The sequence below is a fragment of the Lepeophtheirus salmonis genome, chromosome 3 (genome assembly GCF_016086655.4).
Source record: "Lepeophtheirus salmonis chromosome 3, UVic_Lsal_1.4, whole genome shotgun sequence".
In the NCBI taxonomy this organism is placed as follows: domain Eukaryota; kingdom Metazoa; phylum Arthropoda; class Copepoda; order Siphonostomatoida; family Caligidae; genus Lepeophtheirus; species Lepeophtheirus salmonis.
Window position 1 is genome coordinate 29258670 of NC_052133.2, and position 27858 is coordinate 29286527.

Here is a 27858-nt window from a genome sequence, read left to right on the forward strand (position 1 = left end):
ATTTCATTTTTTTGGTTTATACAAGTTACAAATTTTACAAAATCACAACTTGTACACAACATATACACTAGTTATGTTAATAATTAGGTAGTGAACAATTTCTTCAAAATGAACGAGACTTTTAATAGATTAATAAGATTAACAAGTCCATAAAATGAACGATTTATTTGTTAAATTCAATGTGGATAAATAGTTCCTGAGAGAGGGATAGAATCAGTTTTATTCGAAAGATCTTGATAAATTACAAAAATCTGTTACAAAAAGACCTGTCAATAGTTAAAAATTGTATCATCTTTATAAGTTTAATATCGAATGATTAAACAATGAAATAGAGTTAATTTAATTATATTATTAAGTTAAATATAGTAGGCTTAATACAGTGCTACTGACAGCAATAAGATAGTTATTGTCTTATTAAAAATAAAGATTGAACGGTGGATGTGAAGAGTCTATCTTTTTTTAGAACCGAGTTAGTCAAGATTTGATTTTTCCATCACTAATATATATATTTTATAAATCTCTCCCTATGTTTAACTAACTTAAAGAGAAACATATGGAGGAGGATAATAACTAAATAGGGAAGGAATAAGTCGTCTCATAGGAGTATGTAGTGAGATACACAGTACAAAAACACATACTATGTATTCCCAAATCTGCCAACATGTGGAGAGTAGAAGAAGAAGAACTAAAGTCATCTCCTCCTCATCTTCTTTTTTTATTTGTAGCCCATGGGTGAAGAAAATACATAGCATATCATAATACACTTCCTATGTAAGGAAAGAACACTCATATTTAAAGAGTCCATCATAAGAGCCAAAATAAAATAAAAATAAAAAAAAATGGACGAAGAGAGAGAGATTTTCATCTCTTCTCTTCCAGGTCTTGTGTGTCATAAACATTTTTTCCCCTCTATTCTGAAAGGAAATGGGTAGTAAAAAAAGAGATAAATAATAATAAAAACGATTTGGATATGTCCACGTCACAACCACTCCAACACAATGGTCACTTTTCCCGTTTTTTTTATTTTGATAATTTTTCTCATTATTCTCCATCATCATCCTAGCTCCTAGATCTTCCCTTCCTTGGACGAGCCGGACGATGTTGTTTCAAAGGCCATATGAAATGAATTGTTTTAAAGATATTCCTATGTTGTGTCCAAGTTGCAAACATTTTATAAGAATATTTTTCTGCCTAATTGTGACAAATATAACACAATTATTGGATTTTTAAAGGATGTTTGAATGATGTATACTGAAGGAGTAATTTTTAACTTTTTTGATGAAAATTATATAAACAAAAAGTAATCTGAGGCAAACTATAATATTATGTCGTTCAAATGATCATAATAATGATATTACTCCTAAATACATAAGTAATTTTGATATATCAAAATGAAATGGTAGCATCAATTAACCTAATTTGTTATTAAAATGGTTCATGTTATAACCATAAATAAATCGTTATGAGACGTAGAAATCGTAACTATGTACAAAGTACGTACGCAGGTAAAAGGAGGGATCCTGGGGTTGAAATTGCAAAAAAAGCTATAATTAAGTACTTAGATTATGTGTACTAAATGAAAACATGGGGAAGGGCTCAAAAAATGACCAAAACTGGTGTACATGGCCCCAATTGTCGTGTAGAAATTGTAAGTTGTACGAGAAAAGTGTACAAGTTGTAATCAAAAAATGAGAAAAAGATTTTACGAGTATTTCTGATTAATTGAATATTCATTTGATGGTCGTTATGGTCCATTAAAGAAGTGAGATTTGACTTTTATAATACGAATAATAAATTAATAAGTATTCTGCGGCACATTAGATAATAATCCAAGGGTTCACAGTTCCATCACTCGTAAATATATATATCAGTTACTAATTGGTAAGTTAAAGAGACTGCGATTATAATTAAATAAGACATTTCATGCAAAGAAGTGTCAACATGTACAATTCTGTCTTATATAATAACAATCTGTAAAGAAATGTCAACTTGTACACAACATATATATTGGCATCATCATTATCCGTCAGAGAACATGACGTGTGAGAGGGTGTACATCATGAGTCATGACAACGATGAACGCCCTCTTTGTTTGACACATCAGTAGGAGCAACCTTGGGAAAGTTGGCTAAATGACACCCATGGTAGCAGCAGTGCCACAGAGAGGACAAGTACAATAACAATAATAATAAAAAGAAGAAGAGAAAAGCCATTCCCTATGATGCTCATGATATGTATGTAAATGACTAAAAACCATACATATATAACAACCAGGGATTGTATGTAACTAATTAGATGGATGGTTCTATACATAGAATCTACACATTATGTAGGATTTATTTTCCTTTTTCTCCCTTCATTTCTTCCTTCCTTCCTTTTCGAAGGTCAAATACCTTCCTTCCTTTTGCTTCCTCCCTCAGTATTAAGAAAATGCTAATATTGTAGTATGTATCCCTATAGCTATAAAGTCTTTTTTTATTTTTAGAAGATTGCAAAAAAAGAAAAAAAAGATTTTCTCTCTTGTGCCATCCAGAAGAAGAATAATAAGAAGGAGAAGGAAGAAAGGAAAGAAGACCTGAGGCCAAAGAAGAAGGAAAAATATAAAAGATAGAGAGAAACCCACTTTTTTAAAATAGTTTGTACATATACATATAGGGTGTCGCATGGAAATCTGGGCATTTACAATACTTTTCAGACCCATTCTTGATAAATAATGCAAAATATTACATGCATTTGTAGAACCCAGTGCAGAAGTTGACCATATAAATATGATGTTCCAATACTGGTCAACCTGGACTCTGAGGACGACAGTGTTTTGGGGATGAATATAGATTTGCTGTCAAAATACATAATCTAAAGAGTTGATCTTGAACTGTATCGAGGCCCAGAAATCCCTAGTTTTATACAAGGAACTTTTGGGTGGTCTTGACATAGTTTAGAGGGACTGATCAGCCTTGACGTAGTAGATCGTAGTCCTGGACGTAATCTTCCGGATATCCTTGGATGATTGTACCAATTTCCACGTGACACCCTGTGCATACATTTATATACAAGGTACACACATATGTATGTATCTTTTAATTTATACAGAGTGGAAAACTATGTCAAAGGGAGCCAAGTTCAAGACTTTTTTTTAATTTTTTACATATTAAGTATGGAGATACATTTAGAAACACAATTTATATGAGATGAGGCACTTAGCAATCTTCATTACATATTTCAACCTTTTCATCTCAACTTTTTTATTCTCTCTCTCTCTCTAAAAAAGAGAGAGAAAAAGAGCCCGAAGTCAGTCCCTCCAACTGTGGGACTATACCACATTTAATAAATAGAAGGGATATTAACAAATTAACGAGAAATATTTGAAAGTAATACAAATCAGCGTTGAGTTGTCCCCCTCCTGCGATTTGATAATGCATAATTGCCCTAATATTATTATTCAATCTTTTGGATTGGAGCTCTACTTTTATAGGACTAAATTATGAGTCAAGCGCTGGGAGTTATTCTCATTAATTTCAACTATTTGTGTTGTTGATGACTGATAGGACAGTTAGATTTGCCCCATCAGCTGATCTACGTCTTATATACTGTTTTCACCAAGGAATCAACTTACAACACTCTAATAGCAGTGGTGATCAATTAACTTTTTGAGGTTAGCTTCCTTTTCAACAACTTCGTTAACAGTTAACTCAGTATCATGTCGAGGTGTCACTGTGAAAGGTTTCTAAAAAAGATTCAAACAATATACCGAAGAAGGATGCAGAGGGCACAATCTTTTCACTTTTTGAGAATTTTGCAATTATCATATAGCATAAAAAAGTGATTAGTTTTCATTATAGTTATTGGCCACTCCAATTTCAAAAACAGTGCACGAGCATGCTCACCAATAAAGGAGCCAAGCATAGAGGTAATATGAAAAGGGCTTTCTATAGTCGATAGGGGGATTAAAAATACCTGTCTAGCACGATAATCTCTATAATTACTCAGATGGAGCATGAATACATTATAGCAGACAAATACACAGCTGAAAAATTGATGATAATATTCTGCACAGTGTTAACTTCGAAATGTATTCGTCAATGAATATCTTTAGCAAGTCGATTACAAAAAGAAACATTTTCAAATATGTTATTCTCTAATGTGACTAACAAGACGGAAGGAACACTGATTTTACCATAGGAAGGCGCAGGAACACTTTTTGAAAAGTACTAACAATAAAAAGTTGCGTGGTAATAATGTCAAGATCAATATGTGACGTAATATATAGATATATATTAGACGCCTATGGATCATTCTTACTCCTTCTTCGTTTAAAGAGCTAGAGCGGGAGCTAAGAAACTCATCTTCCAAAAGTTTTTTTATATAGTAATAATATGTAAATTTAAAAGTACAGGGGAACGACGTGCCACGTGAATTTGCCTTCTCTTACAAAAGTCGTCTCTCTTTCTCTCTCACTCTCAATTATACACATTATCATAATAATTATCTATTACTATTTATAAAAATAAAAATAGGTTCAAAGTTCGACTTATTTTTTTATAAACACACTAGAAAATAAATAAAAACATCGGTACTATCAGTTATCACCATTCTTATTTAGCAATACTATGTATTTATACATAGTATTTGCATAATGTCCATAAAAAAGGACTTCTGAGATTTGAACACTGGGCAAATTATATTTTGAATTTTGAACACTTTACAGTTCATATTTACTTGTATTGACACTCGGTTCGATACATGATTTTTTACCAGGTTTAGTCAAAGTGATTTGTTCTAGACATATATTTTGTTATAGACAGGAATTCAGACCATGGGCTGAAATTAAAATCAAAAACGAAATTTCTTTTAAAAAAATGACGTGGGACCAGATGATATTTTTAAACATTGTAGACATATTTTTACTACAAGACCGAATTAGTTAAAATTTTGAAGGCCTCAGACCACTCTAGGATTTTCAACCCGAAATCCAATACCAATATTGATTATGAAGGTACAGTATCAGAACCGTGATTCGCGGAACGGTATTCAAAAATATAATATGTACCCGAATGTTTGGAATATTTAAGGTCAAAAAATATGATCAAATTTAGCCATACTTTTTTAAAAATAAATTAATAAAAAAGTTGCTTCAAGTACTTTGATTTATAACTAAATCAAAGTAAATTATGTATTATTATATGCATCTATCAGATGAGTAGTTTACAAACTACAATACAAAGCGTAAGGCTCTTCAATACGATTTTTGATCTAATTTCTAGTAAAAAGGTGCTCAGAACTCAGATCTGGATTGAGTTACATATCTTAAATTTCATTTTTGACTTTCCAATTAATAGTTTATTTAAAATACCAAATTTTACTCAAATCGGATCAAAAGGAAAACCACATGAGTAAATATTCCATGGATTGACCGTTATACGAGTTATATGTGTAGTGCTGCGTCAATCCTTATTTATTCGATCCACTCCAGTCTTAGAACAGATCTTTTCGACTATCAGTACTACAACTGATTTTAAAAAGAAGAAACAAGGAGACATCATCAATGACCAAACTTCATCAGTTTTAGAACTGATATCCCTAAATCATAACCCTAAATAAAAATCAACATATATACTCGTATGTATATATTAAAGATCGAATATACAAAATGAATTGTCCAAATATTGCTAGGTTTGTCACTACGATATGGTCTATATAAATTGGGAGGGCGATCCCCCCCCCCCCTCACTCATCTTATACGCCTATGAGCTTCAAATTGATTACTATTCTCAAAAAAATTGTTAAGTTAATTCTTAGTTGATATTCACGTTTACTATGTTTTTATTATTATAGTAAATGAATGTACATTCACATATTTTTTAAGATCCCCAATTAGAAAATCAATTAAGAAAATGTATTTACATACATGCACTAGAAATGAAGGTACTAGGCCCAGTTAGATTGTAAACTGGTACTATTGTGATCCTGGAAACTGACCCATTAAAAAATGTACTAGGGTATTGGTTATTTATAAAGTACGTACCCAGATAGGAAGGGTTTTGAAATTGCAAACACAAGGATGTAATGTGCGTACTTTATAACAAGAAGGGTTTAAAGAAATGTGTACCGAATCCAAACCTGGATTGGTTGTAAAAACTTGTGTGCATGGTTCAATTTACTAAATTGGTTTTGCAAACGGTACGTGCCGAGTCATGACGTCATAAAAATCGCCAAATCTCTATGCTAAATCCGCTCTCCCACTCCTAAAAAAATTATCTTTATAAAAAAATAAGATAATAAAAATTGTGTTTTATTAAAAAAGTATTAGACTTTGCTACAAATATTTGATTCTAAAATATAGTATTTGAAATTAACTCAATGCTGTTTTAATTCAATTATTTCCCCTACTCCTTAAGAGACAGTCTCTCTCTTTCTTCCAACCACAGAGACTCCTTCCATGAATAGAATGAATAAGGCATTTCATCATCAATTTCCTTACGAAACAATCGCTAATTAAAGTAATGCGCAAAAGTAAATATGCATATAACTATGTATTAGGTATATCGTTTTGTATAAGCAAGTAAACAAATTACAGACATAAAGGGATCTTTTAATCCGTTTCCAATATTATTACATATGACTACAAACATTACAGTGATCACTATTTTTGAAATGAATCAAATATTATGAAGGTGCCCATTTTTAGTATGAATGTGTTATGTCTAAGGATAATACAAATAATTTTGGCTTTGTCTTTCCCAAACGAAGTAGGGCCATTTTACAGATTTTGGCAGAGTTTAGATGTTATCCAAACAAATTCCTTTAGCAGGACACTAAAAAACATTCAATAACAAACTTTGAAAATTTCTCAAAAAAGAAGTGGTTGAAATCTAATTGAAATAAGAGGAGTGATGTAAACTTGACAATGACACTTGCCTAATTCACATCAACATATGTACATAGTGAAACAAATTGTTAGGGGTATATCTAAAAGTCATATATTATTGCAATCTCATACTATAATTAGCCAAAATCTTTAAAATGGATCTGGGTATTTTAGAAAAGACTTTGAGTGAAGGAAAAAATATTTTTGAGTTCCTTGGACATACTACATTCATATTATTTTAAAAATAGTGAAACATATCAAACGTGAGGCAATAACCATCTACGCAAGAGAGACCATTAAAAAAGGTATCTCAAACCATTAGCTAGAGCTAGGGCAGCAGCAATACAACTACTAACCTTTGTGCTTGTTATTATGTAGAATAATACCTTTCTCCTTTGAAGGAGTAAGAATGCATACCCAAGAAGGATAGTTAGCAAAGAGTGCGATGTTAGATAGACGGATCATTACTCAGCCAGAGAAGGGCTGTTTATAATGTATCCAATATGTACTCTTATAATAGTAGAGTAATAATAATGTGAACGAGCCCTAGAAAAGAAAAAGAAAAGGAATTTCTTGAATATCCTTAAACTTCCGGGTCACACCTTCCCCGGAATGACCCGGAATTACGCATAAAGACGTAGTGATAGTGATATGTATGTAATATATAATAGTTATATAGGTATATACACACCTATATTATAACAGCAGAGAGAGGAAGATTATGAAAAGAAGGACCACAGGTCGCATTGCTTTATTTTGTATTTTGTGTTTTATTTTCTACATATTATTATTATTTGAAACTCCTATCAAGATGAAAAAGAATGAGAAAGAAAGAGAGAGAGAAGGAAAACCATTAAAATAATAAGAAGAATAAACGACCCGTAAAGAGCAAGAAAATATTTCCGATAGAACGTTTACATGTGACTTCAGAATTGTTGACGTCGTCGGCCTTTTTGGGGGAGGTCTAAACTAAAGGACTCAAGGGCTCTTTAGTCCAAACAACCAAGTAATATAATAATAAAAACCTTTTTATAATTAATAAGTAAAATAGGAAACTATCGGATATTAAAATGGGACCAAAAAATAATAGGACTTCAACCTTACTCTCTATCAAAATATATCACTCGAACACTAAAAGAATTATTATCATTTCTAGGGAATAAAAAATTAAAAACTTATTGATGACCTTGATACACTCGCGGAGCCATTGTGCCTCACAGAGCTCCGGTTGGGAATCAATGGTCTAATGCCTAGTTTTAATATATATCATATCCTGATATAAATGTATTAAAATGTGTTGTTACATCGTTATACAATCTTATTTCAAATTGGTAGAGTATAAATTGACTTGTTGAATGTAAGAATAAGATACAAGCAAATTTATCTAATTATCCTACTTTTCTCAACCCTAATCGATCAACAATAAAAAATTGTACAACTAGAGACTTTTCATTGACATTTTCAGTACTTATGACGACTTTGATTATATTCAAAAATCACTGTTAATCATTTGCATAAAGTAGTATTTATTCAATGCAGGTGCGTTAAGTCTTTTTTTATTCTAAAGAGGTATTTGTGAAGTTAATTCAAATGTTGTAAAAATATCAGGCATGATCCCCCAAGATTACTTTCCAACCGCAAACATATACTGGTATTTTGTGGTGAGCTGTCGATTTGCTACTTATTTTGCCCTAATCAGTGTTCAAGTTAGCTGTTGTTAAGCTATAATGAAGAATTCCATCGTGTGGAAGCAGGCCTTAAAAAACACAAAAAAAAATCGATGAAAAGTTGCGGGATACAATAAACGTAATGACGTGATAGCGTCGCCTTCAGTTATTATGATGCAATTTGTGACATCAGTGAAAACGCAGAATGCATAAATAAGTACAAATTACTATGTATTTACTATTTAAGCTGTATGATTGTACTATATTTTCCTTCATTCTTTCTTTCGTTAGTTTGCTCCTTCTTCTTTATCTGGTCCCTCCTTAATGGTTTTTTTTCTGCTTCTTCTCCATTTTGGTATTTATTCTTAGTTATTTGGATTCTTAAAATGATATACATACACCTTATGTATATACTAGGGTGCCTCTCCAGAAAATCCTTTTTCCCCGGGATGTTACATCTACGGGAGATTCCCCCGGAAATCCCGCATATAATTATTCCATAATAATAATAATAATATAATAAATGATGCCAACAAACTACCAAAATGTTTTAAATCCAATACGATCCATTTTAGTACTTTTCCCCTTTTTATACCCCGTTCATGTCTACCTACCTACAAACATACCGGTAGTTGCATAAATACGTGGACTAATTTTTAAACGCTGATATCTCGAGGTTCCGTGACCGGAAATAAAAAAATCCAGCACTAGTAATTCGGTAAATCTTTTGGCTTTGTTTTTGTTTTTCTTACTCGCATCAAACAAAGTCGTTTACGATGAATGACGAGGCCAAACGTCATATAGTTGTCACTCTCCTCCGCGCCGGTAGGTCTGTCACGGAGATAATCAAGAACACTGGACTATCCAGGACTACTGTGTTCAAGGTCCAGAAGCTTGTCAAGGAGGGAAAATATCTGAAGGAGGGTCTTTGGACCGGCAGACCACGGAAAATCAATGTGGATGAGGTGAAGGAGGCCTTCATGGTCAACCCAAAGACTTCCATGACAAAGGTGGCTGAAGACATGAATGTTCATAAGGCCACCATTTCCAGGGCTGTAAAAGAAGTTGGTGGCCGATCTCTAAGGATGATTGAGAGGCCTTTATTGTCTCAACTTCAACGTGATAAGCACTTAGAACGTTGCAAAGTCATGCTGAATGATATCAAGCATGCCCCGTCTCGTCGCATCATCATTTTTTCAGATGAAAATAATTTCACTGTTGATCCAGTGTTCAACAGGTCAAGTGACCGTGTGGTGGCCTTCAATGACAACAGGGACATGGTTGAGGAGCTTCGGACAGTCACCACAGTCAAACATCCAGCATCTGTGATGATGTTTGGTCCCATTGCATCAAATGGGACAAAAATGGATCTAACTTGGTTCAAAACTGGTTTCCGACTAAAATGAAAGGCCTACTTGGAGATTTTGAAGGACAAGATCCTTCCATAGGCTCTCAAGATCTCTAATGGGTCCCTTCATCTTCCAGCAGGATGGGGCACCTACCCATACCTCTGGAATGACTCAGGATTGGCTCGCTGCCAACATGCCATTTTGGAACAAAAACATTTGGCCACCTCAATCACCTGATTTGAATCCCCTTGACAACAGTGTGTGGTGGCAAATTGAGAAGAAGGCCTGTGCTATCCGCCACCCGAATTTGGACTCATTGAAGGCCAGCGTCAATGAGCAATGGGTAGCCATGGAAGACCATTACATCATCAATATGTGCAAGACCTTCCGTGGGCGCTTGGAGGGTGGCATAGCAGCTGATGGCGGTTATATTCAGTAATTATATTAAATTTCATACCAGAATAAATTCTCTATTATATAATTCTCAAAAAAAAACACGTCATACGAATTTTATTACACATTTAATTATAATCCAAAAATGGTCCGCGTATTTATGCAACTACCGGTATATACTAGTAGGTCAAAATATAATGCACGTTTAATACTTGGAAAATGGATATAAGGACCAGCTAAAGTAAACCCAAAAAGCTGTCACATTATTTGTGTATTAATTTTTTTTGAGTATATTATTTGTTTTTGGTAAAGTATAAGATCTACTATTTCGAATGTCTCGTATCCTTTATAAAGGAGATAGATGTATTCTAGTGATGCGGGAGTTCAATCTAACTCTACCCAAAATGAGCTCGCTTTTATCACTTCATATTTAAGCCTTTTTGTCGAGCTACTGAATTCCAATAAATACAGGATTAGTGATAATGATAAAAATGAGAATTGACAATTGTTACATTATGATGTAATTTAATAATAGCATATAATGTATTCTTACTTCTAAAAATATAAAAAAGAAATACTACACAAGATTGACAGTCATTATTATTGACTAACATATTTCCCGGGATCCCGCTCAACGAACCCCTAGAATAAACGGTATTAAAGTCACTCATAAAGTAACCGTCTCTCTTATAGAGTATGTATGTATACTATGGCAGTGAATGTGTGTGTAGCAACTGTCAAGTAAGAAGAAGAAGGACTTGTTTGATTCTCATCGTCATCCTCATCACATTTATAAACAACATAATATTCAACTAGTGTAGTAACATCATACATACTAAAGTGTATTCAACATCTACAAATACATACATTAACACACAACTACTACTACTACTATATGATGAATGATGTAAAAAACGAAGAGCTCATGGAAGAACAGGAAAATATGTCCATCCTTCTATAAATAGGATATTTTATTTTAAAATTCGGTCAAAACCCCATTTTTTCGGTTCGGTCTTAAGTGATTTTTTATAAATAGATTGGGACCCATATTTCGGCTCAGACCGTAGACTTCCGATTTATCGTTGTCAAATCACAGACAAAGTTTTTTGGGTTCAATCTATGGACCTATTTTATCTCTTACCTCCCTAATTTATGGGTTATACAACACAAAACTATAATTCAAGATGCGAAATAAAAACCACGTGATCAATAATTGCCCAAATATATATGGCTATATAATAACTTTTTTATCCGCTAGGGGTCTCAGGTATATTTCAATATTACTCTGAAACTAACCATGCATGAAATAATTCAACCTTTTAACTGAATATACAAGGTTATAAAAGTTGTTTTCTTCATAAGGGAAAAGTGACAGAAAATGATAAGTATAACGTCATCTGTAACAAGTATAATAGCAATTCAAGGTTATACCAAGGTTTTATAGAAAAAAAAAGGTTAGAGCGTCATTTTCATTGGGTTTGTTAGAATTTTCAATTTGATGTATCGTACCGACTGCTAGGCAAGACAGGCGGATTTTGATAAAATACACGACCAATCATAGTCTATGACGTCAGTATTGCTAGAATTTTCAATTTGATGTATCTTACCGACTGCTGAGCAAGAAAAATAGATTGCGATAAAACACACAACCACTCATACACACGTTATAGTATAACCCAGGGTTAATAGAAATACTGGGTTATACAGTTCATCTATTGAATGAGTGTAAATCGAACTATTCTTCGAGACTGGCCAACCTTTCAACCTTTCACCCGAAAAAAGGTCCAAAATCAGTTGGTAGTAGTTAACCAATTGTTGATATGGATTCTTCATTATAGCTTACCATTGATAATGAGAAATAAGTAGAAAATCGATAGCTGACCACAAATTAAAGAGCAAAGTTAGAGTTATTGAGGTAAGGCCGTGCAGTCCAGGCTGAACTTATTTAGTGGACCGAACTAGCTCGGTCCACTAAAAGTTATAAAGGATTCAGACCGGTCTAGAATTTTCAGACCTAACACCAATAAACACATACATATGTATTAAGAAAATGGGTCAAATCACGACTAGCAAAAAAAAAAAAAAAAAAAGATACAATATTATACATTGTACAACTATCGAAAAAACAACCTGGTTCTTCTGATCCAACTTCTCATTATATATGTTATAAATATATTTTAAGATTAGTACATATTAATAAATGTATATATATATATGTATTAGTGATGGAAAAATCGACTGAATAGGTTCTTTATTGCTCTTTCTAATAAAAGAGAGACTATTCCCATCCACCGTTTAATCGTTACTTTTTAATAAGTCAATAACTATCCTATTTTGTTAGTGGCACTGTATTAATGTGTAACTCAACAATATATTAGAATTAACTCTATTTCATTGTTTAATGATTAAATATTTAAATTTACAAAATATAAAATCTGATACAAATATTAAGTAAAATTATCACATTTTCTAACTATTTAAAGATATTTTTGTAATATGTATCTAAGGTCATTTGACGGCATTGGTCAATCTTGAAATGAATTGAATGAACGTCCTCTTCATTTTAAGGACTCATCAGTCTTCATACTCTTTTAGAAAAAGTCGTTCATTTTGATGTAATCTTTATGAACGACACATCACTAATATATATATACAGATAACCTGTTTTATAGTTTAATAAAATAGAGGGGGGAAATCACGTGGGATTTAAAAAAAAACCTATTATTTCAGTCAAATTTGAATTGTTTTTTCCCCATACTTTTTGCAGAAGAGTATTATTTATTATTCATTCATAGTCATCGATATCATACAAGTAATGATAAATAACAAGGGGTGTAATGGGGTAGTACATGTAGTGGGAGTCTCTTACATAATATATGAGATTTCAATCCTCAAAACTACAACTGAGATTAATGAAAAAAAAGATTTTTTTTTTTTTGTCTTTCCTCTTATCTTCCACTATTTATCATGATTATATCACTTAGTATTATATTATATTCTTGTTACTACTATAATCATTAAATATGTCCAGGTTAAAAATAAACTTCCTTCTCTCTCTTTTTCGACTCTACTCTCATTTACCTACCTTTCCAAGCAAGTTACTATGCTTATTCATCAGTAGTATCACGGAATTCCTTCCATGATTGACACATTGTTACCTTTATGATATTTCACAACCTTTCCTTGAAAAATAAACAAAAAAAAGTTACAAATTAACTTGGTAACAGTTTGCCCCCCCGAAAAAAAAACCCACTCTATAATTAGTATTCAATAATTGTTGAGAACTACTCACAGCTTAAACCGAGCTAATTTGAATTTAACGAATCAACGTTGTTCAAAACACTGATAAGAGAAAAAGGAAAATCGACAGCTGACAACCAAATACGTTGTTATTCTTTGTTTTAGTGAGGTCAGACCTTGTTGAATATTATTACTATTAGCGTTGTAAAAAGTATGACCTCAGGCAAGCACGATACTTTTTATAGGTGTTGCAATCTGAATAGTGTTTTTATTTTATTCTCCGAAGCTGCTATCATTATTATTTCATTCTTATGGAGAGAACAACTAAGTATACATTTAAGTGTAACAACGATTATGTGTGCTCATGAATGACACAGAGGATTGGCTGGCGAGTTATAATTGTGTCTCTGTATTTTTATATCATACATTTATTGGACGTGTGACGACTGTGTAATGTTATACTATTCGTTTCTTACCTCCTTTACATTCTTTTCCTCATTAATAAAGAAATAAAAATTTAAATCTATTTATAAAACAGGCTGATCAGAATACCTAATATATGTATTACAATTTATAATAATATCCTTCAATGAACGTAGAATCTATTGTTTAAAACTATTCAAATATAAACATTGTCAGACGTGAGTCACTCACTCCCTACCACAATTGAAGGTTAAACCGATGTACGTATTTATATAAATACATGATTCTACAACTAAAAAGAACCCATTCGTTCGTTTATTTTTCAACAATGTGTATTCTGTATGCTGCAACTCGTATAAACCAATCGTACAAGTTACAATTTATACATCTTATAGCGTCTTATTCAATTACATCAGTCATTAGGATTACAAACTAGAATTGGTAAATCTATTATTTTATTTGGATATTTTAAAATGACTTATTCATCATGTGTTTAGGAGTAATATAATAACTGTGGAGATTTAAACATTATTTGCATAGTACTTATCAATGAGTAATTTTCATTATATATAAAAGTAAAAAATTAGACCCTTAATACAAGGAATATTCAACTATTGCATTCTCCTCATCACAAGTTACAAATACACTAAATTCTTCTTCGCATTTTTTAGTTGTAGGTAACTTGTACAATTATCTTATACAAGTTACAATTTGTATATTTACAATATGTGTTGAATTAATGACGAGGGAAACCGTATGAACACTGAACATCCATGGACCACGGTAATATATACTATCAAAAAATCCATTCAAATGTCTTTCTATAAGTATTTTATGAATAAAGTCATCAACGTGTAGCTAGGTAAGTTAGTAGTAAAAATAATAATAGTTCTTGTTTTCCTTTTTCGCTCAGAGAGAGGCAATAATAACAATGAATAACAGGTCAAAGGCAGCAAGTAAAGCAAAGCAAACACTTATTATTGTTAAATATCAAACAATAGAGGATGCAGTAACTTATACAAAATTTATGATCTTAATGGTCAAAAGAAATGTCATACTCCATAATAGTTATTATACTATGTAGAAGGTTATTAAAAAACGCACAAATGGTAGGGAAACCTCGAGAATATTAATATTATGTGTGTACATATTATATCAAGCAAAATGACCCCTCGATGGAAATCATGAACCATAAAATGAAGTCTAAATAGGGCCCAAATTGATTATTGGAGCAGAAAAAAATGGGAATGTCCGTCGGAAAATTTTGATTATTAATGTCTTAGCCAAAAAAGGTCATTTCTTCTTTAAGACTGAAAAAATGAGGGGAAAATAAAATTGACCTTATTTTCATAACAAAAAGGTCAATTTAAAAAAAAAGAATAATAATAAGAATTTCTAAGAAGAAAAATAACGTCATTAAATGAAATATGGACACAATTTCTTAATCCCGAATCAAATGATGGCAAAAACTAAAGTTGCTTGAAATCTTCTCAGCTTTTTTTTTTTGCTGAAAATCTACAAATTTTAATAATTGGGTTATGAAAGACGTAGTGATCAGATATCCCGTTTATCCTAAGAACGAAACTGTGATATATACACGGTTTTTATTAATATAGAGAAGGCTGCACGAAAATATTATCACTTTATTTTATATAAAAAAAAAGACATTTCATGTTCTTCTTTTTTTTTTGATATTTCCGTTAAGTCGGAAAAAATGGGACGTTAGTTTTACATTTGAAGAAAATCTCAACCATGGTTGCACTAATGACATAATCTACTATATTGTGAGAAACTCGTGAGAGGAATAGAGTATGAAATCTATACATCTGTAATGGTTGCAAGTGTGGATTTAGTGCGGATTTAGTGCGCAATGACGCTTGCGGATCCATGAGAAATATGTCTCTATTTGGAAGTAGAGTGAGGAAGAGATTGCGTGAGTTGATGGTCTCTTCGGTCAAAAGGTTACGTGAGTTCATTTGACCATGAGCCATTTGGCAGAGAACCTGGGCAAATCAGGAGTCTCTCACATTCTGTAAATCCAAAATGACCTTCTCATGAGTCATGGCTAATAAGTTTGTAAAAGATCATCGCAAAATCCTGTAGGCCTTATATAACAACATATTGTCCTAGTAATCATGATAAAAATACAAAGGTCTTACATAGTTTTAAGTACGGGTTGAAGTCGAATAAATCTTCCAAAGGATGCACAATCACTACAAAACTTATTAATTATTTATAGAACGTCGTTAAATATTACATGGATCTCACAAATTTTGAAAGATATTTTATGTGATGTTCAGATGATTGGCGCGCCTCCTAGATTCAAGGTTACCATACTATACATCCATTTATAGCCTCTCTTTTATTAGATTATTACGTAATAGACTTTATTTTTATGTATAGAATAATATTTATTTTTCAGGATTTTTTTATTTGAATAAATATTATTTTTCCAATTTAAATATTATACACAGGTAACTTGTTGGGAATCAGATTAATTATATAAAACTAACAGGTGTGAAAAATAAGTACATAAAGTTAAGTTTCATAATTAATTAATAAATATTTCACATGAGTTTTTAAATTTTTTTATCTCTTAATTCATTATTTCCACATAAATAATTTATATTGGATGAAAAATACCTACACAATAATATTTCGTGTTCAGTTATCGCAACCTCTTTCTCTCCCTTTTTGCCATTTTCAATCCAGCTCTTCAATTATAATTAGGGCTTTCATACTAATTGAACCCTATATTGGCTATATGGTTACCATTTTTACGACATAATTGTTCTCTTACTTACGTAATTCTCAAATCAAAGTCCGTGAATGGACGTGGAGATGGAAGTATTCCAGTTTCCAATCCACTCTATCTCTCCTTCGACTTCGAATCCAATCCACCTATTATATAATCTATATTTTATATGGCCTTAAAATATTAATTAGATATCATGCATTCTTTTATAATAATTGAAGTAAAAAAAAAAAATTATAGTCAGAGAAGAATGAGAAAGGCCACCCTTTAAAAAAAATCGCATATGATGAGTATTAGGCAGACATGATTTCTAATGGATGTGTAGAAATAATTATTTCAAATCAGTGTCATTCTTCAAATATGTAACAAGGACCTCATATGGAATGAGTCTCCAAAGAACAATGAAGATGACATCCATTAAGCGGATTTCATCAATAAAGGCCAAGATGGCATGGCCGTCAATGTTGTGGGAGTATGTTTCAGGCTGGTAACTCTGGGAACGTTTGATTCTTCCTTTTCTTTCTCTTTCTCTCTGTTTCTTCTTCTTCCCTTGTTTTCTGTTTCTAGCCTCGTTTTTGAGTTATTTGTGGCTGCTTGATCCATTTTTTTTTAAAAGTGATCCCCCCCCAGCGTTGGAGTCCTTGAGGTCAAGATGACATTGAATCCGAATTATGAGAGTATTGGAAAGGCGTTTACGCAGCAGTACTATGCCCTTTTTGACGATCCTGCTCAGAGACATCAGTTGGTGAATCTTTATAACGTAAGTCGTCCGTCCCTTGGTTGTTGCGAAGCTGAGCAATAATCCGCAATCCTTACTCCTAATTTCATCCTCTCCATTTCAGGCCGAGCAGTCCCTCATGTCCTTTGAAGGTCAACAGATGCAGGGATCCATGAAAATCATGGAGAAAATTCAGTCATTGACCTTCCAAAAAAATCGCCCACTTAATCACTGCCGTGGATTGCCAACCCACTTTTGATGGCGGAATTCTCATCAACGTTCTGGGGCAACTGAAGGTAAATCCTTGATCTGCATCTTTACTTGAGGGTGGGATGATGAGTTCCTTGGTAAAGTGATCTCATGAGGATGGGTGAATATACCTATTTGATAGTATTCAGAATAGAAGCCTTCTACTCAGACAAGTCAGGAGATTCATCATTTCCCTTATTACTGCCAAATAAGGATCCTCTACATAGTTTTACAAAAACAGTATGCCCTCATGCTTTATCCAACATGTTATTGCCCCATAATAGATAGATGACTCTGAAGGAGTCTACAGACTTGTGTTCTTGCTTTCTTTATAATAACCTTTTGTATGATTTAAGAGTAGTGTTGGATTCGAGTTCTAGGGGAAGGCAACAATTATGTATGCCAGTTTGACTTCCTCATTAATTTTAAAAGAAAAGTTATAATCACAACAAAGCATAAATTAATCTTATCTTTATAATGGAGTGGAGCTGCACTTACCGGTTTCAATTTCAGTTTAGAATAGTACCATTTCAAATGCGTAAGTACCTCGGTAGTACCATTATACCGAACAACACTACAATAAAGCATAAATTAAATGGATGTAATGTTTAGTGATCAACATATAAGCCGTATGATCACTGCCAATTAAATTTCTTCTTTTCAATATCATTATAACTGGACATGAGATTAATCTATACTCGAGTTTATCGTATAACATTTCGGGGTAGTAGGAGTAATTTTTGGTAAATTGTTGGAATAGTTAAGTTGAATTTGAGAAATACTCGAATCCAGTACGTTTTAAGTTTGTTAGTTTTTAAAATTGTCTAATAAAATTAATCTAATTTGTATATTTATTTATTTATGTCCTTCCCTCTCCCACTAATAATAAAATAATATCATTTTCTTTTTTTCAGACCGACGATGATCCTCCACAATCATTTACTCAATCTTTCGTCCTTAAACCTGCTAATGATTCCTTCTTCATACAACATGATATGTTCAGATTGGTTATACATAACGCTTAGATTTGAGCACCAATTAACTTATGAAAATTGTGATCATCTCTCTTCATTTTAATTATACCTACCCCAATTTTTTCTGTACATGCGCTTATGTCTTTAGCAAACACGCCCCAATTTTGCGCTTATTATAAATAAAACCTGGGACAATACAAATAAAACTGGAAAAACATAGATTTCGTAACTTTCAACTGAGTGTATTCATCAACAAAAGGTAGGAGGAAACTTAAACTTTTGGAAGCTACATGGGAGTGATACGTGTCGAAATATATATGTATTTACTATGACTTTTATCGAGCTATTATAAAATCAAAACTCAAAAGTATTTATGATGATTCATCAATTGGCATCTCATATAAAACTAGTATTAACATTTATTATTTCCCTCTTCCTTTTCCATGTATGTAAATCCAAGGTAAGAGGAGAATTATCACGGACTGAAGGTAGGTTAGCATATTTCAGGTGTCGTTGATTTTGGAAAGTAGAACCAAATGTCTTCAAACTTATTTCATATTTTTCTATGGGTAAAATTGACCAATGCAATTTTAGACTCCCGATGTTCCTAGTGAGATGTCCTGATTGATGGATTCACGTGGACTGGGATCAGTTGCGTCTAGAAAAAGAAATATATAATATTTAGTTAGAAAATACATAAGAGAGCTAGGGCAAATAAATAAATACCTGTCACTTGCATTGGATCATCAGCGTGTTGAATGGCACTCTCTTCTTGAGCAACGCGGTTAAGTGTAGGATCCAAAGCATCTTTGATCTGTGAGTTGGCACCCTTGGGATCCAAATCCATAGCCCATGAAAAGTGCATGAGTGCTAAGTTTTTATTGTTGAGTTTGTTATACACCTGTGGGTAGAATAATGGCATACATTTTTGATAGCGTGAAAAATGGGGACACATACCTTTCCCATTAAGAAGTAGACAGGAGACTCCTTGGGTATGATTTCTTTTAATTCGTTCAATTCTTCTAAAGCTTCCTCATACCGCTCACTTGAAAACAAAATAGAAGCTCTCTCAAATTTACAAAGAGGGTTCTTCGGAGCTGCTTTAATGGCTGCATTCAGTGTTTCTAGGGCACGCTCCGTTTTCTGAAGGGCATGTTGAACCTTTGTGGATAAATAAAAAATACATCTTAATTTGAATCTCTGAACATGCAGTGCAGATATTATGAATACTTACTACTGCAACATGACACATAAGAATAGGCGATTGTTTATTAATGGAAAGAGCTTTTTTGTAGTAGATTTCCGTCATTTGATAAGCCTCCTGTTTGTAGTAAGCTAAGCCAAGACCATACCATGCGTTATAATGACGAGGATCCACACGGATCGCAGAGCGGAAACACGCCAAAGCTTTATCTAATTCTTCTATCATCACATATTCGTGTCCAAGGAGAGTATAAGCATAAGCAAAATCTGGCTGAACCTGAATAAAATAATAACATGAAAAAATAGTAATGATTGAGTCTCCTCCTCTTACTTGGACGGCTCTTTGAAAAAATTTGATGGCATTTTCATGTTCTTTTTGGAGGGAAAAACAGTTACCGGCGGAACACCAAGCCTGAGGAGCAAATTTATCAATCCGCGTAAGTTCTTGAGCTAATGACGATAATTCAATTTCCTCTTGTAAATGCCAAAGTGCAGTAGAATAATACTCCATGTAATCTAAGCGATAAGGTTCCTGATCACGAACTTCTTGGAAGTACCTAAATGATTAAGCAATATTTTGGTATAAATATTCTAGTTACACATATTATGTACATAGATGAAATATAGACCTATAGTACACAATGAGTATTCAAGACAAACTTACTTTTTGGCTTCCTTGTATTCACCTAATTCATAATGATTTTTCGCTACAAGTCCTAAAGTCCATCCTTTGTTTCTATGATGAGGACTTACATCATCCAAAATATTTAAAGATTTACGACAATTAAATTGGGAATATTCTAGAAAAGCAGTCCCCAATGTCTTTAAAAGGGACAAAAGCCCTTCAAGAGATGATTTTTGGATAGCCATAGCTTGAGCAGCAAGATTTGCAGATGAAATAGCGAGTGATTGATTATTTTGCGGGATTTTATCTTCTTTCAGTGTAATCTCCTTGTTCTTTTCATTTTTCTCTGAGACAGAATTGTCAATGTTATTATTCGACTTCGGAGTTACATTTCTTGACAAATTTGTTTTTCGAGAAGGGGATTTTGAAGCAACTCGATTTTTGATGATGGGATTGGCAAGAGATCCAGTAGATGGAGAAGTAGGAGTCTTGGAATTCTCCTTTACAGATTGCGTGGATCCGAAAAGACGGGAAGACCTTCTGACGATCTGAGACGCAGGAGATGATGATATGTTAGAAGACTGAGCAGAAAATAAGTTTGGTTTTAGAGGGTTTTCTTTTGCAGAGCCCATAATTGACTAAAACAATTATATATGAACACAACGAAAAAACCAGTCAATATTTGGGGAAAAATTGTATGTACATATAATTTATGAATAACACTTACCCTTTTAGATATTTTTAACTCATTATTGGTGGCATTGGTCAAAGCAGATTCCAGATTAGTATTTGCAGATTGATTTGCTGGAGAACCCATGATTAATGATGTATTAGATAACTCAATAACAGACGAAGAGAAATTTAATTGAATTCGAACTAAGGGAGAACTCGAACTCAGGGAGTTGGTCAATATCCGTCTTGAATAAAGTTGACAATTTGTATTTAAAGTACCAAATGTGGGTACAAATGTTGAAGATGAATTGTTAAGATTATTAGGGGTGGAAACAGTACTATTATTCAAAGTTGTAGAGGTCGAAGAGGGAGCTATTCTTGTGGAATAACGCTTGCGCATCCTTATAGGTGGAGGCATCAGTGCTGGTTTTGCCTGCGTGGAAATGGCTGGAGACTCTATGTCTGTGCTATAGTTTAAAGAATTGATTCCTGAAATGTATCGACTATTGGTGTTTGGAGTACTGAAAATAAAAAAAAGGAACGCAGAAATAAATGATTAATGCTTAAGAGACTATTACGGAAAGAGGCGACAAAAATATAAATGAAAAAAAAAATGATGACTTTGAATTGTGATAGGTTTTAAATAGTCTACTGCACTTTGTTCATCTTTAAAACTAGCATCATTGTTAGGGATCGGATTTTTGTAGAGAAACATTAGTTTATTCTCCTGTGCTCTATAAAAGTGGCATCCCAATTCATTTTTTGATCGAGTGATTGTGAGGGTGTGAACATAATTGAGGTACATATATTTTTGTTTCTTTATTATTTTAATCGTCTTGTCTCCTTTTTCCTTCGAGTATCTTATTATATTAAAAATGAATGAGTCCTAGTTTGTTAGTTACCTAATGAGATTATACGGAGGCGTATCCACCCCTGAAAAAGGAGTGACAGTGATGGGCGGTATCGCAGGAGAATGGGGAAGTGGTTGAGATTGTGGTGTTTGATGTAAATGATTAGCAATGACATGAGACACGGGTTCCTGAGGGGGTGCAGGACTCGCATTAATGAGATTAATTAAGGAATTCGTCCCGTGAATGTGATTAAAATGTTCGATGTTATGGACATTAAAAATTTTATTGGGATCAGGTGAATCTCCTTTTAGACAGAGACTCTCATAGCTCTTCCACAGGAGAGGATTTAATTTTAAGGACTTTCGTTCTGCATCCAGTGCTTTGGAGAGGCGCTCTGTTTGTGCGTAGATGGAGGCGATCATTTTGTAGGCAAAACAAGATGAATCTCCAAAGTCTGTAATGATGTCCTCCATTGTACGCTCTTTTCTGGGATCCAAGGAGTCTCCATTCAAAATGGTTTCCGCCTCAATCAGCTTGTTGAGATCCGTGCAGCATCTTGCCATGAGAAATCGATTCTGCTGGGAGCGGAGTCCCTTCCCTTGGAGAACATCGTAGGCTTGATTCAACTTCCCGGAGCGATAGTAGCAGGTTGCTAAAAGAAAGGCGCTTTCATCCGTGTCCACTTCCGATAAAAGCTTCTCCGCAAGAAAAGTCGCGTCTCCATAGGCGTAATGATTCAGGCAATGCCAAATGGCGGCTTGCACTGGCTCCTGGACCAACATGCTCACACAATTTTAACTATAGGGCTTTCAATTCACCCTCTTTGGCCTCGTCTAGTCGGAGTCCTTGCTCAGCCTCCCGCCGCAACAGTCCCTTCCTTCCTTCCTTTCTCCAACAATGCAGACCTCTCCCAAACCCACCCTTCAATACAATGTCCACCTATCCACCTATGCAAGGAGTCCAATCCTAGTCCCACTCTCAATTCCTTCTCTAATCTCCTACAAATCAAAGGAGGGAGAATCCAATCGGCTCTTAATTTATCATAGTCTCATAGACATCCAGACACACAAAGCAGAGAGACAGATAAACACAATCCCCTTCTATAGTCTTTGGCCCTCTTCTAGCTCCACCAGCTATTAGCTAAAGACTTCTTTCTTCTTCTCTCTCTCTTTTCTTCTTCTTTCTCTCTCTTTTTATGCATAGAATATTATGTTACATACATAACATACTATTACAAATAATACTTGTCATTTTCATAATTGTTATCCGATGGAAGCAAAAATGTCAAATTATTATTTATGTTCACTTTCTTTGTATCTATGATCTACTTATATTTATTTATATTCATCATATTTTTTTCTAGGTATACATATAATTATGGAAGTGAACATTTGGATATGAGTATGATTTATTATTTACCATTATACACCCCAGTACAATATCAACATTATTACTACTTACAAATGCAAAAATAAGGAAAGAGGAGAAAATAGACGTTCTTAAATGGAAACACTCAACTTCTTCTTCCATGATAAGAATTTCTTTTAATAATAAATAAATAAATGTATTGATATAAACCTATATTAAGAATAACTACATTATTTTTAGAGTAATCCCTTCAATTCGCTTATTATACATTTATTTTATTGATGATTTCTAATGATTGAGGAAAATAAAAGTTTGGAATTATAGTTTTTTTCTTCTTGTATTTTTACGTTACGTTAATTCGTCAGATGGAGTGGCATTGATTCTGTATAACTTTTAAGAAAACATTATAGTGTTACCCATCTGACCTAGGAATTGTCTTTGAATTTCATATACAAAATGTATGTGTCCTTCTCTAGGAGTGAATCAAACCTACACACATTGAAGTCAATATCTTAATTTCCCCTGAATACGTTGTCCACTGAGTAATGTCGGTCAGCATATTGAAATCTAGAAGATCTATAGGGGAAGTGACATGAGGAAATGTACAGTATCAATAATACCATAGAAATACTCTTTTTATAATAGTATATATGATATGATATTATATTATCAGTTATCACTAAGAGGTTCTCAATTAAATAGGTTGTTTTGTATTTTTATATTATGTAGTCCGTATTTTCGCTGTTGTTACCAACTTCATGACGTCATCAAGGCTTTTACTTTATATTCAGCCGCGAAGTCAACAGTAATTACTAATTAACTTATAAGTTTAATCTAATATCAAACAGTAACTCGGAACTCCTGTCAAAATGTCCTCAGAGCTTCTCAGGAAGTACGCTCAAAAAATCAATCTGAAAGAAGATGCGACACTCTTTAATAAAGCGGAGGAGATTCGTCGTTTATGGGAAGCCAAAGGAGGATGTGGTGCACCGAACGCAAGTAGTTTGATTGTTGTATATTTAGATTTGGCTGCTCAAATCCTTGGATATCACGGTGATCAGAGAAATCCCAAAAAAATTGCCTCTCTTGCTGGCTTTAAAAACCCTGCACCCTATGCAGCCCTTTTGAATAATGTGAAATCTCAGCTTAACTTGTAAATTAATCATATAAAGTACTTGTGTAAATTATACCCTATTTTTTTTCTTTTTTTGTCTTTTAGGGAAACGGAGAGCAAAAGTATAACTGTGGAAGAAATTTGCGTTCGTTTAGGTGTTCCGACAATTCGGATACCTGCCCTCAATTTGATAGACTCTTACTTTAAGAAAATGTCCAAAAAAATTCCCTCTATCTAAAATGAAAGTAACTCCAGCCCATAATTGTGCCGCTGTTGCTGTACTTTGTAAATCATCTAAGAGTAATTATGACAAAGCTACTCTGTTCAATTTAAGTGAAGCCCCCTCAAAAGTGGCACTGAATAAATTAATATTTGACATGAGTCTCGAATCCAAAAGCCAAATTCAGCCGGCGACTCAAAAGAAGGCAGCTCATCCTTTAAGTCTTGATTTTAATAAGGAGAATAACCTATGTTCTGGGAGTAACAAGAGAGATAGGGTGCATTTGGATCCAATGGATGATGAGGAAGACTATCAAAGGTGGAAGGCGAGGATCTTGAAAAAAGCAAACATGATTGATCCTTGTAAATAATTAATACGTTCCCACCCACATTTTTAAGAGTATCATATTTACATATTTATTATAAAAATTGATGCAAAAAATTTTACGTTAAATATATATTTTTTTAAATATCGGATCGTTATCTTATAAATGAACATCTGCATGTATCATGTGCTCAGGATGATTACGTAAATCGTCAATAAATTGAAGAACAAGTTTTTTACCGGTACATATTTGATGCACGGAAGTAAAAAGAGGAAACTTATCTTCCATGTCCTTCTGTTTCAACATGAAATTTACCTCTGCAGCAGTTTCTGGTCCTTGAAGCTTTTGCCCTCCAAGCATTTCTTTTTCCAATTCTATCAGTGGTTTATTTGTTTTTACGAAAGCCTCAGATACTCGGCGATTGCGTCCTCCATAGCAAGTCTGCAAAATGTAATTTACAATAAAAAACAATTAAATAGTTAAAATAATGTCTTACTGTAATGAGATCTGCGATTCCACAAGACTCTAAGAATGTGGACATGGACGAATTCTTGTTAGAAAAGAAAATTTCCGTGAAACGAATCATTTCCATTAGCCCTAGTCTTATAACGGCAGCTTTAGTATTATCACCAAGCTGTAACCCATCGACGAAACCAGCACCACATGCAACAATGTTCTTCAAGGCACCACATAACTCAACGGTGGTTGTATCATCTACAACAGTGACACGGAAATTGGGAGTGCAAAATAACTTTTTTAAGAACTAAAGGGGGAAAAAATTTAATTAGTATTTATAGTTTGTTGTAAATTTCATACCATTTTGGACTTTTCATCAGAGTCTGAGCACCCAATAGTTGTTTCACAAAACATTTCGCTTGCAACTTCATTTGCAATATTAGCTCCCATGAGCACTGACATAGGGATATCCAATAACTCATTCACAATTTTCGAAATTAATTTAATTCCACCGTCTGGATTTAAACAAAACCCTTTCACCAATGAAATCCCTTTTACACCTGGTTTGAGCTTCCCTTTCAATGGCAAACAAGAGGAAGAGATAAACTGGTGTGGCACGACAATGATTAAGTAATCTGCATCCTGAGCTGCATCCACTATATCTGGAACAGCAATAACGTTGTCTGGAATTTTTTTACCTACATACGGAAATTAAAATAAAGTTACTTTTCTTAATATCAAATTATATATTAACCTGGTAAATATCGAACATTTTCGTGCTTTGTATTGATGATGTGTGTCAGTTTCTCTCCATGAATAATTTCTTCCATGACCCACATTTTGACATCGGGGTGGAATAAGTTTGGATTAGCCTTGACATTTGCCCCTACAATTCTTGCAATGGCTGATCCCCAGTTCCCAGATCCAACTATGCAAATCTTTTTAGCCATTTTGCTCATTCCTCTTAAAATACAAGATGTTAAATAACTCTCATTTGGACTTGAAATGATATTAAATAATAATTATTATTCTGATTATTCTTAATAATAAAAAAACAAGCTCAGATTTGATGATATAGCTTAAATAATTAATTATTGATGATAATATATAAAATGAGAGGAAAACAATAAGAGTCGTCATAAAAAAATATGATTCGTGAGAATCTTACATTGTTCTATAATAAAACGTTTTATGTATGATCGACTTTTGGAGCAAGGCAGGAAGACGACTCCCAGCTCCAAGCATTTTGATTACTTTCGTTTTGTAATTAATGAATCAAAATAGTTATTCATTCATATATTAATATTATTGTATGAGCAATAACGAAGCCGGGCTGGAGATTAGCCAAAGAGAAAAGAAAAGCTGACTGCTATTATGTAATGCAGCGCTCCCTATGAAGTATTTTGGGATTTCTTATTTTATGTTAATAAAATTGCGAAAAAAGTTAGATTTGTGTAGAACTATGATAAATCATTCGATGTTATGTAGACAATAGTAGTGAGGGATCCCGGAGCCTAACTGTCCATCCCATCCCCCAAAACAACACAAAAATAATAATGTATTCAGATTTATAATGATAATTAACTAAATAAACTAAACCATGGTATGATAAGAGTAACAATGTACTTTTTATAGTACATTAAATATCATTAAAGCTCAATTTGATTAAGTAAAGTCTAATACTTTTCTGATGTATATATAAATACTGGAAATAATCCTTTTTTTATGCAGTGCTCAAAATGACCTACTGTTCTGAATTCAACAATTTACCCAAGGTTAATAGAAATACAAGTTTATAACATAATGCGTGTACGACTGATATTTAACTTCCACCACGCTTATAATATTAACGTCACAGTAGATGAGTGGTTGCGTGTTTTGACAAAAATATGTTTTTCTTGCCCACCAGTCGGTACCATACATTGAATTGAAAATTCTAGGAAGCCCGAATACATGATGGTCTAACCTTGTATTTCTATTAACCTTGGATCTACCTTAATTAAAAATGGATGTTCTTTTTTAATGAATATTTCTTTTCATGTTTACTTTAAAATTAAAATGCTATTATTTTATTATCAATTAATCAAAATATTGGGCAAACTTATTATATTATGTAATTTATGCATCTCATTTGCAAAAATGAGGGAATACCATTGCAATTTCTTGGTTGATTTTAATAAAATGAAAAAAATCATTCCCAATAACGTTGCAGTATTAATAAGCAACACATAGGCAAAAAGTTACTTTTAGATTATAAAAAATTATTATCGTTTTCTTAGATTTTATAGGAAATTTTCAGAGACATATAACTTAGAACAGCAGTTTCACGTGATGGTTTTACAGGGTTTGAGTTATTCAACAAGTTGAATGAAAAACTAAATATATATAGAC

At 33.1% G+C, this 27858-nt stretch overlaps 5 protein-coding genes across 12 annotated transcripts in view; 2 read left to right on the top strand and 3 right to left on the bottom strand.

The window, feature by feature from the left end:
- The window catches only part of LOC121114857 (serine/threonine-protein kinase Chk1), a 34685-nt gene extending 18402 nt beyond the window's left edge, over nt 1-16283 (bottom strand). The window contains exon 1 of one of the 3 annotated variants that reach the window (XM_040708959.2): nt 16097-16283. The gene's annotated coding sequence lies outside the window, so the exon portion shown is untranslated. Of the gene's footprint in view, nt 1-13359; nt 13457-16096 lie in introns of those variants that run through there. The other 2 variants (XM_071887291.1, XM_071887292.1) reach the window with 2 other exon arrangements.
- A 960-nt stretch (nt 16284-17243) lies between these two features.
- LOC121114860 (probable nuclear transport factor 2) lies at nt 17244-18852 on the top strand. Its single transcript, XM_040708964.2, is given in 4 exon segments — nt 17244-17452; nt 17535-17618; nt 17620-17706; nt 18574-18852. Coding segments are annotated over 4 exon segments (390 nt in total). The 5' UTR covers nt 17244-17344; the 3' UTR covers nt 18685-18852.
- A 2-nt stretch (nt 18853-18854) lies between these two features.
- On the bottom strand, nt 18855-23170 carry Cdc27 (cell division cycle protein 27). Of its 2 annotated transcripts, none has more exons than XM_040708963.2 (8): nt 22036-23170; nt 21189-21654; nt 20501-21042; nt 20168-20393; nt 19868-20113; nt 19591-19794; nt 19360-19534; nt 18855-19291 (listed from the first exon to the last, which is right to left on the bottom strand). In XM_040708963.2, the coding sequence occupies exons 1-8, from the start codon at nt 22764-22766 to the stop codon at nt 19224-19226; spliced, it is 2658 nt and encodes an 885-aa protein (XP_040564897.1). In that variant the 5' UTR covers nt 22767-23170; the 3' UTR covers nt 18855-19223. The 2 variants fall into 2 exon arrangements, with proteins under 2 accessions (XP_040564897.1, XP_040564895.1); XM_040708961.2 differs by having other exon boundaries at nt 20501-21099.
- A 933-nt stretch (nt 23171-24103) lies between these two features.
- Nucleotides 24104-25157, top strand: LOC121114863 (uncharacterized). The gene is made up of 2 exons (XM_040708970.2): nt 24104-24505; nt 24572-25157. Exons 1-2 carry the CDS (start codon nt 24222-24224, stop codon nt 24702-24704), a joined length of 417 nt encoding a protein of 138 aa, XP_040564904.1. The 5' UTR covers nt 24104-24221; the 3' UTR covers nt 24705-25157.
- LOC121114862 (glycerol-3-phosphate dehydrogenase [NAD(+)], cytoplasmic) overlaps nt 25077-27858 on the bottom strand; it is a 38610-nt gene continuing 35828 nt past the window's right edge. For 2 of the 5 annotated variants that reach the window (XM_071887293.1, XM_040708968.2), the window contains exons 2-5: nt 26222-26430; nt 25828-26165; nt 25508-25774; nt 25077-25452 (exon numbers count right to left, since the gene is read on the bottom strand). In XM_071887293.1, the coding sequence (XP_071743394.1) occupies nt 25171-25452; nt 25508-25774; nt 25828-26165; nt 26222-26426 (1092 nt within the window). In that variant the 5' untranslated portion in view covers nt 26427-26430 and the 3' untranslated portion in view covers nt 25077-25170. Of the gene's footprint in view, nt 25453-25507; nt 25775-25827; nt 26166-26221; nt 26467-26635; nt 26854-27858 lie in introns of those variants that run through there. The other 3 variants (XM_040708965.2, XM_040708967.2, XM_040708969.2) reach the window with 3 other exon arrangements.

Bases quoted from the DNA above. Each gene is read 5' to 3' on its own strand.
- Cdc27 (XM_040708961.2), bottom strand. From the start codon at position 22,766: ATGTTGGTCCAGGAGCCAGTGCAAGCCGCCATTTGGCATTGCCTGAAT. The intron at 20,394-20,500 runs GTAAGTTTGTCT...TTAATCATTTAG, and splicing joins GAATACAAGGAAGCCAAAAA to GTACTTCCAAGAAGTTCGTG. The intron at 19,535-19,590 runs GTATGTGTCCCC...TTCTACCCACAG, and splicing joins TCTACTTCTTAATGGGAAAG to GTGTATAACAAACTCAACAA.
- LOC121114863 (XM_040708970.2), top strand. From the start codon at position 24,222: ATGTCCTCAGAGCTTCTCAGGAAGTACGCTCAAAAAATCAATCTGAAA. The intron at 24,506-24,571 runs GTAAATTAATCA...TTTGTCTTTTAG, and splicing joins GTGAAATCTCAGCTTAACTT to GGAAACGGAGAGCAAAAGTA.